At 43.4% G+C, this 13,983-nt stretch overlaps 1 protein-coding gene across 1 annotated transcript in view; it reads right to left on the bottom strand.

The window, feature by feature from the left end:
- LOC129182561 (rho GDP-dissociation inhibitor 1-like) overlaps positions 1-13,983 on the bottom strand; it is a 17,340-nt gene extending 3,357 nt beyond the window's left edge. Inside the window, exons 1-5 of the mRNA XM_054778829.1 lie at positions 13,866-13,983; positions 9,327-9,515; positions 8,128-8,211; positions 616-692; positions 36-99 (exon numbers count right to left, since the gene is read on the bottom strand). Of these exons, the coding sequence (XP_054634804.1) occupies positions 36-99; positions 616-692; positions 8,128-8,211; positions 9,327-9,513 (412 nt within the window). The 5' untranslated portion in view covers positions 9,514-9,515; positions 13,866-13,983. The remainder of the gene's footprint in view (positions 1-35; positions 100-615; positions 693-8,127; positions 8,212-9,326; positions 9,516-13,865) is intronic.

Here is a 13,983-nt window from a genome sequence, read left to right as displayed (position 1 = left end):
TGTACATCAAGAGTCAACGCCAAGTGTTCACTCACCCGTTATTCCGTTCCTGTACGTCACCTGAAAATATCTCAGACCCGAAACAATCTCCTTGTTCACCTGAGGAGAGACAAAAAAACACAGTTGAAGTGATTAATTGGCTTCATGCAATGTCATACAGTATGTGATGAAACATGGAGTACTTTACACATCATTTGGTTGCCTACTTGTTTCCTAGTCAGTGCAGATTGGTGTCCTATCACATTGTTTTGGAGTGGGCCCATTACCTAAAATAGTTCTTCGTGTTCGCTGCTGCAATAACAATATTGCTGTAGCTTGGTGTCTACAGGTTAGTTACGTCAACACAACATTGGTGCTGTTTTTGGAGGGTTTTTTTAAGGGCTTTGTAGTCAAAATAAGTGTCCTATTACGTGCATTGCTAGCTGCCACGTGCTGGCTGTTTCTTTTTAGTTGTTTTGCTCTGTTTAGAATGTGCCAAAAAGAGAAAGACGTGTGAGGACGTGTTCCACATAAGGATAGTGGATGATGGGCAAAGTTCCAAAAAAGTGCAGTTTTCCTTGAACTCAATATTTGGCCAAGGTATGAAACATTTGGGGCGATATGAAGTGTTCTTACCTTAAAACTGATCTTTATTTTGTATTCAACTCCCTCCTTCAGAACAAAGGCCTCATTCTTAAGGGCTTCCAAGTCTCCTGTTGGAAATCAAAAGAAGAACATGAACGAGTGTCAACATGCGCTTCCTCACACTATGCCAGCCTTTTTACCTGCTTTACTTTCATTCTAGTATTTTTTATACCAATTTTAAGTCTCAGAGGTCCCACAATAGTGGCTTCCAATCGATCCAAACGGATTTGATATCACACTAAAATGTGATCTTTTCTTGCAGGTTTTTCTTCTGAAACAGAACAAGTGGTATCGAGGAAAAGGCTTCTTGAGACGTCATCTGTACTTCTGTGTAGAAGGTGTCGGACGTTTCGCTCCTCATCCGAAGAGCTTCGTCAGCAAACTAATAAGTGCTGGTAGCTTAGGCCTTAAATACAGTAAGAGTGGGCGGAATTGGTGTGCCAACACCCTCCTCCTATTGGTTCGTTACACTAAGCCTGCATTCCTCATCTTTACAGTGGTATAATCCTATCCTGTTATTCACACCTACGATAAAAGGGAAGTGTCGCTCCCTGAATTGGGTATGAACGACTCTGATACTGGCTTGTTAGCATCTATTGTTCTGGCTCGGCCCTGCCTTCACCTCATTTGCAAGACTAAGAGCTGTGGGTTTTGGTCTCAGTAACCTGCTGAACACAGGGTCCAAATTAAACCTCAAACCACCATTCCGATTCAATGATGGGTTCTGTTGTTTGACAAAAATAGCTTCCTTTACTCCTCTTTCAAACCATCTGTTTTCTTTGGCCAAAATCTTTACCTCGCTGTCCTGAAAAGAGTGATTGGTAGCTTTCAGGTGTAGATGTACTGCTGATTGAGGACCACTAGCATTGTCCCTGCGATGTTGATAAAGCCTTTTTTGGAGCATTTGCTTAGTTTCCCCAATGTAGTGCTCTTTGCATTCCTCATCTTTACAGTGGATGGAATAGACCACATTGCTCTGTTTCTGGTTTGGAGCCTTGTCTTTAGGATGCACTAATTTTTGTCTCAGGGTATTTACTGGTTTGAAATAGGTAGGAATTTTGTGTTGCCATAAGATCCTCTGGAGTTTTTCGGAGACCCCCGCTACATAAGGGACTACCACTCCTCTCCTTTTTGCTTCTGTGGGCTTTTGGGTTTCTTTCCCTACTCTCTTCTTTTGACATTTGTTAAAAGCCCACCTCCAACATAGAGCGGAACAAATACCAACTAGTGCTGAGGGAAAGAAAAAAGGAGACACAACATGTCCAGAGAGCGCTCTCAACCTGTGGGTACCCACGGTGGGCTTTTAACAAATGTCAAAAGAAGAGAGTAGGGAAAGAAACCCAAAAGCCCACAGAAGCAAAAAGGAGAGGAGTGGTAGTCCCTTATGTAGCGGGGGTCTCCGAAAAAACTCCAGAGGATCTTATGGCAACACAAAATTCCTACCTATTTCAAACCAGTAAATACCCTGAGACAAAAATTAGTGCATCCTAAAGACAAGGCTCCAAACCAGAAACAGAGCAATGTGGTCTATTCCATCCACTGTAAAGATGAGGAATGCAAAGAGCACTACATTGGGGAAACTAAGCAAATGCTCCAAAAAAGGCTTTATCAACATCGCAGGGACAATGCTAGTGGTCCTCAATCAGCAGTACATCTACACCTGAAAGCTACCAATCACTCTTTTCAGGACAGCGAGGTAAAGATTTTGGCCAAAGAAAACAGATGGTTTGAAAGAGGAGTAAAGGAAGCTATTTTTGTCAAACAACAGAACCCATCATTGAACCGGAATGGTGGTTTGAGGTTTAATTTGGACCCTGTGTTCAGCAGGTTACTGAGACCTAAACCCACAGCTCTTAGTCTTGCAAATGAGGTGAAGGCAGGGCCGAGCCAGAACAATAGATGCTAACAAGCCAGTATCAGAGTCGTTCATACCCAATTCAGGGAGCGACACTTCCCTTTTATCGTAGGTGTGAATAACAGGATAGGATTATACCACTGCTCCGCCCAGGCTTAGTGTAACGAACCAATAGGAGGAGGGTGTTGGCACACCAATTCCGCCCACTCTTACTGTATTTAAGGCCTAAGCTACCAGCACTTATTAGTTTGCTGACGAAGCTCTTCGGATGAGGAGCGAAACGTCCGACACCTTCTACACAGAAGTACAGATGACGTCTCAAGAAGCCTTTTCCTCGATGGACAACTCCTGTACGACTGAGAGCCTACACAGACGCAGAACAAGTGGTACTTTATTTTAATGTGCAAACTGCATAAGTCGTATTGTCCGTTGGTCACTAGGTGTCAGTATTGTTACTGTCATGTTGGATGAGACGCACAAGCACCAGACTTGATGGCCAAACAACAGGCTTTTATTGCAGGTTTCGATGATCCCACATCAGGCACAAAAAGCCCCAACACGGCTGAAAACCTTTACACACACTTTTTCCCCCAAATAATTTCGGAATATGTGTATAAAAGCCTTTGAGTTGCTGAGTTGATCACGAAACTGTGATATTGCACCACCTCACATTCAAACTGCACTTGAATGTCTTCATTAAAGGGAAAGTTTGCAACTGGCCCAAAATGACACGCCAGCACTTAGCAAAGGCTCCTGCACGTGCGTGCATTACCTGGGGCACAGCTTACACGCATCATTCATACATAAATCCATTTTACTATCCTCCAAGCAGCCTGGTAATTGATGCAAACAGTCTTTTTACATTTAAAAATGTAAATAAAGAAGTTTAGAAGGCTGATGGTGGCTCATGCTGGTTTAATATGTTGTCAAATAAATGCTGCTTTTTAATACGGTTGAAAAGCCAGCATTTCACGAAATGCTTCAAACGTTTTAAAGACAGCAGGAACTGCCTGTGAGAAAATACACGCCACAAACGGCAATTTCACAACTTTACTGAGTGAAAGGTGACATTTTAAAGAGGAAATATTGCATGATGATGCAATTCATGTGTACTATTATTATCATAACATTAGTGCTTTATTTGGTCTCCAAAAGTGTTGACAGTATCATTCATTTGTGGGACAAACATTTCAAAACGCACCTGCATTGTTTTGCAACTGGCTTAAATAAAGTTTATCCCGTCATATTTTTTGGTTGTGCTTTTCTTTCAAATGAATGTTAAAGACTCGTATTGTCTCGTCTTGTGAGTTGGGTGTCCCGTGACACCTCTGCTTATGCTCTTATTATTAGGGGTGTCATGAGCCGAGACGAGCTCTTAACATTCATTTTAAGTAAAGTACAATTTAAAAAAAAAAAAAAAAGACTGGACAAACAAACTTTTATTTAGCCGAGTCGCAAGACCATGGGGGGGATTTTGAAATGCCTACTGTCCCACAAATTGGCGCTAAATGACATTTGTGGAGACCAAATAATGATCATATATAATAATAATACATTATAATATATCATAATCATGCCCTTTAAGAGGTCATCTTTCACTCTGTAAAGTGGCACAGTTGGCGTTTGTGGCTCAAAGGCAATTCGCACCGTCTGTTCTTTTCTTTCTGCAATGAGCCACGTTCCACAGATGGCCCCTCGGCCACACTTTGGACACCCATGCGTGTTTCACCAGGAAGGCAGGCGCTACCAGTGTGGCTGCTTCACAAGAGGTGGCGCTCCTGCGTGGTGGATACTTGGTGGAGCGCTCGTACTTAATTAGCCAATAAATGCAGGATGCAAGAAACACTTCCTGTCTTTGACTTTTAATGCGCACCCCTGCTCGTGAAATATAGCCACTATGCCGCAACGCGGATCTTCTCTACATGAGGTGCGTTACGTCATGTCGGACACGCTCAGGGCAGATTTATTCTCTGGAGATCTCGTGTGACACCCCTATTGGATAATAGGGGTGTTATTTCATGTCTTCATGAGGGCTCGAATGTAAAAAACTAGGGGTGTCACAAGATCCATCCATCCATCCATTTTCTATGCCGCTTATCCTCATTAGGGTTGAGGGGTGTCACAAGATCTTGCAAGATTAAAACGGGACAAGATTTCTTGTTCAGAAAAAAAAGCCGTCTGGTGGGCACCCGGCCTGGGACGATAATAAATGAATTAATTACACAATAAATGAAAACGAACTGGATCATTTTGCCTGCCTCAATACATCGCCATGCGCATGTGTGTCTGTTTTGCTCGTCTCCCACCTCCAAGCAGGCAGGAAGAGAGTTCAGTCTGTGCATTGGTTTCTGCACCTTGGCACGTTTGTTCCATGGAACAATGGCATGAACCTTTGTTAGTCATATAGTCTCTTCATGTGTTGAGTGTATCCTCGTGAGGAGCAATGCAAGGTAATGTAGGAGAAATTAAATTATGTTAAAATCTCGTCTCGTAGACCCATCCCATCTCGGGTGTCGTCTCGTGCCTCTTGACACCCCCTATTAAAAAGCATATTTAGAAGGTAAACAGGTGTTCTACGCTCTAACCACAAAACTACTCCATTGCCAAAAAGGAATCCTACTTCGCGGAAATCCACTCATCACGGTCGGGTCTGGGACCAATTAACTGCGATAAACGAGGGATGAGTGTATTATATTCATCCCTAAATAATGTGTGTAGCCCTTGTTTTTGATGGTGTTCAAAAAGATACATCGAGGAAAAGGCTTCTTGAGACGTCATCTGTACTTCTGTGAAGAAGGTGTCGGACGTTTCGCTCCTCATCCGAAGAGCTTCGTCAGCGAACTAATAAGTGCTGGTAGCTTAGGCCTAAAATACAGTAAGAGTGGGCGGAATTGGTGTGTCAACACCCTCCCCCTATTGGTTCGTTACACTAAGCCTGGGCGGAGTAGTGGTATAATCCTATCCTGTTATTAACACCTCCGACAAAAGGGAAGTGTCGCTCCCTGAATAGGGTATGAACGACTCTGATCCTGGCTAGTTAGCATCTATTGTTCTGGCTCGGCCCTGGCTTCACCTCATTTGCAAGACTAAGAGCTGTGGGTTTTGGTCTCAGTAACCTGCTGAACACAGGGTCCAAATTAAACCTCAAACCACCATTCCGATTCAATGATGGGTTCTGTTGTTTGACAAAAATGGCTTCCTTTACTCCTCTGTGTAGGCTCTCAGTCGTACAGGAGTTGTCCATCGAGGAAAAGGCTTCTTGAGACGTCATCTGTACTTCTGTGTAGAAGGTGTCGGACGTTTCGCTCCTCATCCGAAGAGCTTCGTCAGCAAACTAATAAGTGCTGGTAGCTATATTTTATAGGCTATATAATTATAGGAGAGGACAGACAGCTACTTACAGAGGTCTTTAGAAAGGCCACACACACTGACCAATACCTGCTTTTTGAATCAAACCATCCACTACAACATAAACTAGGGGTTATTAGGACCCTCCAACATAGAGCGGAACAAATACCAACTAGTGCTGAGGGAAAGAAAAAGGAGACACAACATGTCCAGAGAGCGCTCTCAACCTGTGGGTACCCACGGTGGGCTTTTAACAAATGTCAAAAGAAGAGAGTAGGGAAAGAAACCCAAAAGCCCACAGAAGCTAAAAGGAGAGGAGTGGTAGTCCCTTATGTAGCGGGGGTCTCCGAAAAACTCCAGAGGATCTTATGGCAACACAAAATTCCTACCTATTTCAAACCAGTAAATACCCTGAGACAAAAATTAGTGCATCCTAAAGACAAGGCTCCAAACCAGAAACAGAGCAATGTGGTCTATTCCATCCACTGTAAAGATGAGGAATGCAAAGAGCACTACATTGGGGAAACTAAGCAAATGCTCCAAAAAAGGCTTTATCAACATCGCAGGGACAATGCTAGTGGTCCTCAATCAGCAGTACATCTACACCTGAAAGCTACCAATCACTCTTTTCAGGACAGCGAGGTAAAGATTTTGGCCAAAGAAAACAGATGGTTTGAAAGAGGAGTAAAGGAAGCTATTTTTGTCAAACAACAGAACCCATCATTGAATCGGAATGGTGGTTTGAGGTTCAATTTGGACCCTGTGTTCAGCAGGTTACTGAGACCAAAACCCACAGCTCTTAGTCTTGCAAATGAGGTGAAGGCAGGGCCGAGCCAGAACAATAGATGCTAACTAGCCAGTATCAGAGTCGTTCATACCCAATTCAGGGAGCGACACTTCCCTTTTATCGTAGGTGTGAATAACAGGATAGGATTATACCACTGTAAAGATGAGGAATGCAGGCTTAGTGTAACGAACCAATAGGAGGAGGGTGTTGACACACCAATTCCGCCCACTCTTACTGTATTTAAGGCCTAAGCTACCAGCACTTATTAGTTTGCTGACGAAGCTCTTCGGATGAGGAGCGAAACGTCCGACACCTTCTACACAGAAGTACAGATGACGTCTCAAGAAGCCTTTTTCCTCTTCCTTTACTCCTCTTTCAAACCATCTGTTTTCTTTGGCCAAAATCTTTACCTCGCTGTCCTGAAAAGAGTGATTGGTAGCTTTCAGGTGTAGATGTACTGCTGATTGAGGACCACTAGAATTGTCCCTGCGATGTTGATAAAGCCTTTTTTGGAGCATTTGCTTAGTTTCCCCAATGTAGTGCTCTTTGCAATCCTCATCTTTACAGTGGATGGAATAGACCACATTGCTTTGTTTCTGGTTTGGAGCCTTGTCTTTAGGATGCACTAATTTTTGTCTCAAGGTATTTACTGGTTTGAAATAGGTAGGAATTTTGTGTTGCCATAAGATCCTCTGGAGTTTTTCTTATGGCAACACAAAATTCCTAGGTAGGAAATAGGTAGGAATTTTGTGTTGCCATAAGATCCTCTGGAGTTTTTCTTATGGCTTAGTGTAAGGAACCAATAGGAGGAGGGTGTTGGCACACCAATTCCGCCCACTCTTACTGTATTTAAGGCCTAGGCTTCCAGCACTTATTAGTTCGCTGACGAAGCTCTTCGGATGAGGAGCGAAACGTCCGACACCTTCTTCACAGAAGTACAGATGACGTCTCAAGAAGCCTTTTCCTCGATGGACAACTCCTGTACGACTGAGAGCCTACACAGACAAAAAGATACATGTTTTTATTTTGTCATGTAGAATTATTGACAGCTTTGTTTTTTGTTTTGTTTTTTTGAATTGCTTCACTCATCATTTTTATGTTGTGTTATGTTGTGTTTAGCTGAGGAAGCACGGCGCTCGACTGATGCGGGAGAAAGGGGATGCATGGGACAAAATGTTCTGCAGAGATTCAAATCTGAGCCAATCTGGACAACAGCCCCAGCGACCTGAAGCGCTAGAGCCACAAGACTTTCAAACACACAACCTTATGCAACACTTTTGTGCATCTCCACAGGCAACAAATCCTTTTTACGGCCTGTCAAGTGCAAGTTAAAGCCTTCATGTGCATTTTTAACAAAGACTTGGCATTATCAGTTATCTGAGCTGCTTGTCCAAACAGTAAGCAATCCGCCAATGAGTGCAGTTGACACGTGTTGTTTTCCCATAATCTTTCCCTCCTTGGCTTGCTGAAATGCGTGCCTTTACCAAACGATGTTATGTACAGAGAAACTGACCCTGCAAGTCCAGCACCAGTGGGTACGGGGCGCTGTCACATATCAGAGCCATCTGCGTCACCTGGACGTTGGGAACGCTCGGATCTGACCACAGGAACACAACAAACAGTTGAACGTGAGTACATAAGATGGTTGCAAATGGAATCTCAGGCATACAGGCAGGATGGTACGGGTGGAGAAAAGTGTCAGGTGTGATGTGTGATAGAAGAGTTTCAGCTAAAATGAAAGGAAAGGTGTAGAAAACTGTGGTGGTGTTTGGTCTAGAGACAGTGTCCATGAGGAAAAGACAGGAGACAGAGCTGGAGGTAGCAGAGATGAAGATACTGAGGTTCTCTCTGGGAGTGACCAGGAAGGATAGGATCAGGAATGAGTACATCAGAGGGACAGCACATGTTAGAGGTTTTGGAGATAAAGTCAGAGAGGCCAGACTGAGATGGTTTGGACATGTCCAGAGGAGAGATAGGGAATATATAGGTAGAAGGATGCTGAGTTTGGAACTGCCAGGCAGGAGGCCTAGAGGAAGACCAAAGAGAAGGTTTATGGATGTAGTGAAAGAGGACATGAAGGTAGTGAGAGAAGAGGATGCAGAAGACAGTGTTAGACGGAGGCAATTGATTTGCTGTGGCGACCCCTGAAGGGAAAAGCCCAAAGGAAAAGAAGAAATGGAATCTCTAGGGATTACAGTGACATTACACATCAACCCCCAATTACCAATACTTGTATAATAAGACACAGAGTTTACATTTAATGCAAACGACTGTGACTATGACATTTGTTTTACGGACTCTTAAGTTGCACTTTTTTCCATAGTTGCAACTTATAATCAGGTCTAACTTCTATATAAAAATACACACACATACATATATATGTATGTGGGGGCAGATGTTAGCCGAGGTACCGCTGTGTAACTTCTTAAAGTGGCCCTTGCATCCGGTCATTGTTCAGTATGTGGCCCCCACTGGGAAAAGCACATGTGACCAAGTGATGGTATTCAGGACTGTTCTCAGGGCATTCAAGCGATTGCAGCTGGACTGCTCAGGTTGTCTTAGAAGACGTTTGGTCTGTCATCTGAGCAGGCTTCATCAGTTCATGCCAAAGACGAGGTGGGACACACACCAGTGGTGGTCGACTGAATGTCCTGAGAATACGGTGGCCCGGATGAGTGACAACATTCACAGGCACACTAAGAACGGTATTACCGGTTTCAACGGCTCCAGTCCCAAGGAGGGTTTCCTTGTATTTACGAAGGCTGTCGTCATCCTTATCGAGCTCTTGGATCTCTTGCACCGTCTTTTGGGCGGGTGGCTTGTAGTTGACAGGCTCTGGTTCTTCGTTTTCGGCGGCAATGGCTGCTAGCTGCTCTGGAGTGACGTCATCCTCAGCCATGTCTGGGAGGAGACAAGGCGCAAAACATTGATGTAGGAAAAACACACTGGAAAGAAAAGACAACAATAGATGAACCTCAAGCTGTAGCTCACTGGTCAGACCGGCGACCAAGACAGTAAGAAGTGGAGCCGTGGCAAGGTGGCTCTTTTATTGTAGATGCTGACCTAACTCTGCCTGCTCTGTGACATCACCTCCACCCCCTTCTCTGAAATGACCTCCCCACCGTGTGAGTCAGCAGCCACACCATGGTTGACTTCTGTAATCATTTTGCCAGCTATGTTTCAAGTCGGCTTTGTGATACAGGTGGAAATGTCTATTGTTGGTATCAACTTCAGTCTTTGCTCTGTTTTTTTGCTCTTTTCTTCCCAAATATTTCAACTTTCTCCTTAAATAATCTTTGAAAATGTTTCCATAATATTTTCCACATTGTTCCCATAAAATTATAACTTTTCCCCAACCTAATTATCAAAAGATTACAACTTTGTTTTATCCGAGTTCAGCTCATGAAAAATGGGAGCACAAAGCAAAGCGTTAATGATTTTGTTGAGTGTGGTTTGTTGATGCATCAGTACCCTCAGGCAAAAAACAAACATTTCAACTGCTATTATTCCCCACTTTTCTTTATTTTGGTTTCATTTTCGCACGCCAGCATCACAGTCAGCAGACTGCGGATTTGAATTTCTGTTAGAACGTCTCGCTGTGGAGTTTGCATGTTCTCTGGGTAGGTACTTTAACTTGCAAACATCGGTGGGAGCGCAAGCTTGCGGGGTTAGCTTAGTTTAGCAGGGCATGCTAGTGCGGTGTGCATGAGTGTGTTTGCACTGTGTGTGTATTTTAGTTTTACCGCTTGTTAATGCGAATGAGCGTTTTACGACGCCCACTGATGTCGTGCAAGTTCTGGGTGAAATAAGGACGAGAGGCACGTTTATTCTTGCTCCCAGCTCATTCTCAACACACGCAACACACTTCCAGCCTTCAAAATAAGAGCACTGTTGTGGAATGGGTGACTACACCTTCCTTAACCACAAGCACGGTCATTACAGTTTGTTGAGGATTTTGTAGCAATGTGTGCAGAGGCTGACATCCCATTAGAAAAGTTAGCTAAGCTATATACATCAGTTTCCGAAATACTGGCCAAATGTATCTGTGTGTAACAATTTTGGCATTTCATTCATGGATATTGTATTTACTCTCATAAAAGTACACACTCTATGCTGCTAAAATAAGTGTAAAAGTTCAAAAACAACATTTTTTAAAAATTAAAAACGGAAAAAACTGAATATAATGGAATTTGGGAAAAAATATAACAATTTCATAGGGTCCTAAAATTGTTGACGTGACATATTTGAACCAGCAAGAACAAAGAACACATCCAGAGTTGAAGCCTAATTATGATTGAGGAAAAGGTTTCTTGAGACGTCATCTGTACTTCTGTGAAGAAGGTGTCGGACGTTTCGCTCCTCATCCAAAGAGCTTCGTCAGCGAACTAATAAGTGCTGGAAGCCTAGGCCTTAAATACAGTAAGAGTGGGCGGAATTGGTGTGCCAACACCCTCCTCCTATTGGTTCCTTACACTAAGCCTGGGCGGAGTAGTGGTATAATCTTTTCCTGCTATTAGCACCTCCGACAAAAGGGAAGTGTCGCTCCCTGAGTTGGGTATGAACGACTCTGATACTGGCTCGTTAGCATCTATTGTTCTGGCTCGGCCCTGACTCCACCTCATTTGCAAGACTAAGAGCTGTGGGTTTTGGTCTCAGTAACCTGCTGAACACAGGGTCCAAATTAAACCTCAAACCACCATTCCGATTCAATGATGGGTTCTGTTGTTTGACAAAAATAGCTTCCTTTACTCCTCTTTCAAACCATCTGTTTTCTTTGGCCAAAATCTTTACCTCGCTGTCCTCAAAAGAGTGATTGGTTGCTTCAAGGTGTAGATGTACTGCTGATTGAGGACCACTAGAATTGTCCCTGCGATGTTGATAAAGCCTTTTTTGGAGCATTTGCTTAGTTTCCCCAATGTATTCTAGTGGTCCTCAATCAGCAGTACATCTACACCTTAAAGCTACTAATCACTCTTTTGAGGACAGCGAGGTAAAGATTTTGGCCAAAGAAAACAGATGGTTTGAAAGAGGAGTAAAGGAAGCCATTTTTGTCAAACAACAGAACCCATCATTGAATCGGAATGGTGGTTTGAGGTTTAATTTGGACCCTGTGTTCAGCAGGTTACTGAGACCAAAACCCACAGCTCTTAGTCATGCAAATGAAGTGAAGCCAGGGCCGAGCCAGAACAATAGATGCTAACGAGCCAGTATCAGAGTCGTTCATACCCAACTCAGGGAGCGACACTTCCCTTTTGTCGGAGGTGCTAATAGCAGGAAAGGATTATACCACTACTCCGCCCAGGCTTAGTGTAAGGAACCAATAGGAGGAGGGTGTTGGCACACCAATTCCGCCCACTCTTACTGTATTTAAGGCCTAGGCTATCAGCACTTATTAGTTCGCTGATGAAGCTCTTCGGATGAGGAACGAAACGTCCGACACCTTCTTCACAGAAGTACAGATGACGTCTCAAGAAGCCTTTCCCTCGATGGACAACTCCTGTACGACTGAGAGCCTACACAGACGCCCTAATTATGATTAACAAACAATAAGGATTTACGAAGGCATATTAGGGCCACATTGGAAAATAAAACATCTGAGATTTTGAGAATAATGTCGTACATTTACGAGGAAAAAGGTCGTAATAAGTCCCCCCTTGTCATCGCTGTCTCAGCCATTGCCTGTTACGACAGAGCATTACAACAATCTGACATTTCACACATTTATGACTTCATTTAAAACTTTATTCTTGAAATCTCAGATTATTTTAGTGAGACAGCTATGAAAAGGGGGGACTTATGTGACCTTTGGAGAAAAATCTCGTAAATTTACAAGAATAAAGTCTGAAGTTTATGAGAAAAAAGTGTAACTTTGTTCCAGGCATTGCCTGAGACAGCTATGGAAAGGGGGGCTTATGTGACCTTTGGCCTTGGGCAGGTGAAAGGGTCTGGGTATGGAAGGCGGAAGTGAGACGATCCTGACGAGCTATGCTCTATTTTGCCTCTGACACGCAATAGTACGACTTCATTTTCGTACATTTATGACTTTATTCTCGTAATATTACAACTTTTTTTCTTGTAAATGTATTCTCAAAATCTCAGAGAATTTTTTTCCCCCAATGTGGCCCTAATACTCCGGCGTAAAGGATTGCCCTTAATTAGGCTGAACGAGAAAAGTCTCTTCTCGGGGCCCCTCTTCTGGCCTGCCCAAACTAGCAGCAATCACAGGAATGTCTGCAAGGAGAAAAGCCACGACTGCAGGGCTGAAGGTGTGCGATCCTCGAACATGTCAGCGCACAAACCAACGACACATTCCAAATGGCTCTCATTTTTTTTTCTTATCCTACAATTCGGACAGCATACGACACCATACTGCCATCTACAACGACGCACAACTCCCACTACTTTTTACTCATTATCCTGTCAGACAAGAAAAAGTGTACCCGTCTGACAATTGACAGCCAAGATGGTGGTAGGGTATGGCGACAGTGTGAATGCATTATGGAACTTCAAGCCAAGAAGAAAAAAACCCTCCAAACTCTCAATGCTACTTGTCTTGAAAAAATGGGATCATTCATATTGGGAATGACCACAGTCACATTAAAGAGCAAACGGCAGAAACCATTTCTTTTTCATTATTTGCAGATTCAAATGGGACTAGACCCCAATGTCAACCACGCAAATCAATGCAGTATTAAATTGTAAATGCAGAAAAACACCCAGTAAGGAAGTGGACAACAAGTCACTATAAAAGATCATAATGGGGATATCAATGTGTTACGTAAGGTTGAATTACCATCCGTTTGTAGAATTGAGTGTGCGGTTATAAATTGAAATCTTGGACAAGATGATACAACCATGACATGGTGTCATTTTCACATCCAAGATAGTGTCACGTTAACATCTTCTTCAGGTGCAACTAAACAAAACGCTACCAGGACCGCAGTGTCTTTCTGCAGCTTCTTTCACTACCATATAATGAATTCATGACAAAAAAAGAAAACACGACGAAAACATTCAGGCAAACTACTGAAATTGAACTTGTACGGTTGGTTATTTTGTAAACATTTTGTAAACTTTTTTTTCTTGAATCCACTGCCGACAGGGTGGGGCTGATGAGGGGGACAAGTGGCCGCTAGCCAAGCTAACCAAAGCTAACGCATAAACAACAGTTTCGGCGTGCTGTGGCGGTTAACAAGGCCATAGACGGAGCCTGTTCATTTTCGTAAAAACGAAGATATAGAGCACACAAACCTTTTTTGTTCAGAGCGACGGTACTTCCAGGTGGCCGGCGGTAAGTGCGTCTGTTGTGTGCAGCAATGCAAGTATGGCGAATAACCGAATGGCGCCGCCCAGCGTACAGCCCGCGCAC

This window comes from Dunckerocampus dactyliophorus, chromosome 6, assembly GCF_027744805.1.
Source record: "Dunckerocampus dactyliophorus isolate RoL2022-P2 chromosome 6, RoL_Ddac_1.1, whole genome shotgun sequence".
NCBI classification, from domain to species: Eukaryota; Metazoa; Chordata; class Actinopteri; order Syngnathiformes; family Syngnathidae; genus Dunckerocampus; species Dunckerocampus dactyliophorus.
This window is presented reverse-complemented; position numbering and strand designations above follow the sequence as displayed.